The following is a 2500-nucleotide window of genomic DNA, read 5'->3' as shown; positions in this document are numbered from 1 at the left end:
AAGACTATGGTGGAAGAAGACGAATGCTTTATTAGCCCTCAACAAGATTCAAGATCGATTTGTAAAGTATCACCAGAAACTTCTGAGAAAACTATCAAAAAGTCAAACGAAATCAAACCCATATCCGCCGCAGATTTTCAGTTGCGTCGAACTAAAGTCGAAAGCTTTGGAGCAAAATCAAAGCGATATAAAAGTATAGGTCAATGTGAATTTTGTGCCATGCACTTGGAGAAAATTTTGAAAACGGAACAAGAGAGCCACAAGAAAACATTAATGAAATATTCGGATCCTATTGAGAACAGAATGAATCCCTCGAGACATACTATAGACTTTACAAGCAATCGTCGTATTGAAGATATACCAACTCGTAAATCATATTCAGAAGAGAAGGCAAACTACTACTCAAAAGTGAACCCTACTCTAGCGGAAGTAAGATCTGTCCCTAAAAGCAGAAATCGCATCCACTTTTACTCTAATGATGAAGGAGCTGATAAAACGGTCTATCGCGGCACTTGTCGAGCGGTAGAGATACCAGACACTCTCATCCACTCAAATAGGAACCGAGAAAGAACAATTGAAGAATTTAAAACATTTTCAGCAGCGATACCCGTTCGAATTACGAAGATGCCATCGACGGACTCCAATGAGCGAGTCTCAGTAGCGCGCAGTAAAGATAAAGTACATCATACAGCACCTAGACGAGATTCTCAGGGAGCTAAACCTAAACATCATCCGGAACATAGAGAACGTTATTCTATTGGTAAAGTTGAAATCCAATCACCTACGGAAACCATTAATGTGGAAGAGAAATCACTTTCTGCTCGGGTCCTTACACATGATTTACCTGCCGGAACTTACACTTCACCTTCGGATCCATCAGGGATAGACAATTTACTTTTAGAAGCAAAACCATCGAACTACCTCTGGTTAGCTTTGTGTACAACCATCTTTTTTAACCCTGTCTTTGGAATTGTGGCGTTAATCCTTTCAAGTAAGTTAAAGTTTGTTATTTTTTTTTTTTACTTTCTTTTCTGCTTTTAATCTTTTCTAACGTTTCATCTGCTGGGACTTTCTAGATTGCTTTTATCGGCGCAATTATAGAGTTTTTAATGCTCTTTTTTGGAAAGTGATTAATTAATTGATTTAGTGATGAGATGAATGGAAAAAGATATACTGGATGATTACAGAGTGATGTGGTGATGGATGGGGAAGGGTGTATGTATGATGCTAGGTGTGTGTTGGTCGCTATGGCTGGTGGGGGCGGGTGGATGGTGTTTATTGAGTAATTGATGGTGGGAAGTATAATGTTAGGTGATTAATGAATGTTTCAGTGATGATAGGTATATAGTATGGTGTGTGTTGTAGGGCTAGATGACTGTTGAATGGGGTGGTTCTGGATGACTAGTGGACGGGGTAATATTTAATGTTGCACTAATAGTTATGAGGTCAGTATAATATAACTGAGAGCATTGATATAGTCAGTTTGGTATTGTAATTGAGCATCAATGTAATCACAGTTGTATTGGTTTGTTGATGTAGATGTTGTGATCATTGCTCGTGTGGTGTTTAAAGTGACGTGATGACGGAATCCAGAGTGGTTAGTATATCGGGCACATAACGATCATGGTCAAGTATTATTAATAATTGTATTCGATGACCTTCTTCATGGAATCAATACCTTTGTTATGAATATATAAGAGTGTTTTCCGTCTTTATGATGGGTAACTTTCGAAGTATACTTTTTGCTGCTTTAGTTAATATCAAGAAATATGCCTCACATATAATTATTATAATTTAATTTTATCAAATTTCTTGGTGCTTATACAAATTGATTAAACGAATACAACTTTTCAAAAGAAAAGATATTCATTGGCTTAAAATAACATTCAATAAAACAAATTTCTCATTTGTATAACTTCTACCATAAGCACTCTGTCATTTACTACCTCTTTTCCTCCTTTGTCTCTCTTATTCTCTCTCTCATTGTGTGTGCACGAGTGAGTGTGTACATGTGTGTGAGTGTGTGTGTGTGTGTATGTGTTTGTGAGTGTGTATGTGTGTGTGTGTTTCTTTTACTCATTGCCTGCCATCGAGCTTAGTGTGTGCACTCATTCCGCACCTCACGTTAACTCTCTCTTTCTGTTTTACTCTCTCCCTCACCCCTCCTTTCATTCAACCATCTATGATATTACAAACTAATGGGCTTTAATTAAGGATGAGGGATATTTGTCACCATTGAGAGATTATCTCACGTGTTTAATGAATATCACTCATGGATAAAGGATATCGTTTTATAGTTAAAAGATAGTACTAACAACAAATGAATATCAGTCATGTGTGGGTGGGTGTAAGAAGTTTGCTTTCCAACCACATGGTTCTGGGTTCAGTCCCACTGTGTGGTACCTTCTACTATAACCTCGGGTGCACTAAAGCCTTGCGAGTGGATTTAGTAGACGGAAATTGAAAGCAGCTCGCAGTATATATATATATATATATATAT

At 37.4% G+C, this 2500-nt stretch overlaps 1 protein-coding gene across 1 annotated transcript in view; it reads left to right on the top strand.

The window, feature by feature from the left end:
- Window positions 1–2500, top strand: part of LOC106868907 (uncharacterized) — a 326747-nt gene that overhangs the window by 1128 nt on the left and 323119 nt on the right. The window contains exon 1 of the mRNA XM_014914367.2: window positions 1–991. This exon is cut by the window's left edge and continues 1128 nt beyond it. Coding sequence (XP_014769853.1) covers window positions 1–991 — 991 coding nt within the window. The remainder of the gene's footprint in view (window positions 992–2500) is intronic.

This window comes from Octopus bimaculoides, chromosome 7, assembly GCF_001194135.2.
Source record: "Octopus bimaculoides isolate UCB-OBI-ISO-001 chromosome 7, ASM119413v2, whole genome shotgun sequence".
Lineage (NCBI taxonomy): Eukaryota > Metazoa > Mollusca > Cephalopoda > Octopoda > Octopodidae > Octopus > Octopus bimaculoides.
The sequence above is the reverse complement of the archived record's forward strand: the minus strand, read 5'-3'. Positions and strand labels throughout refer to the sequence as shown.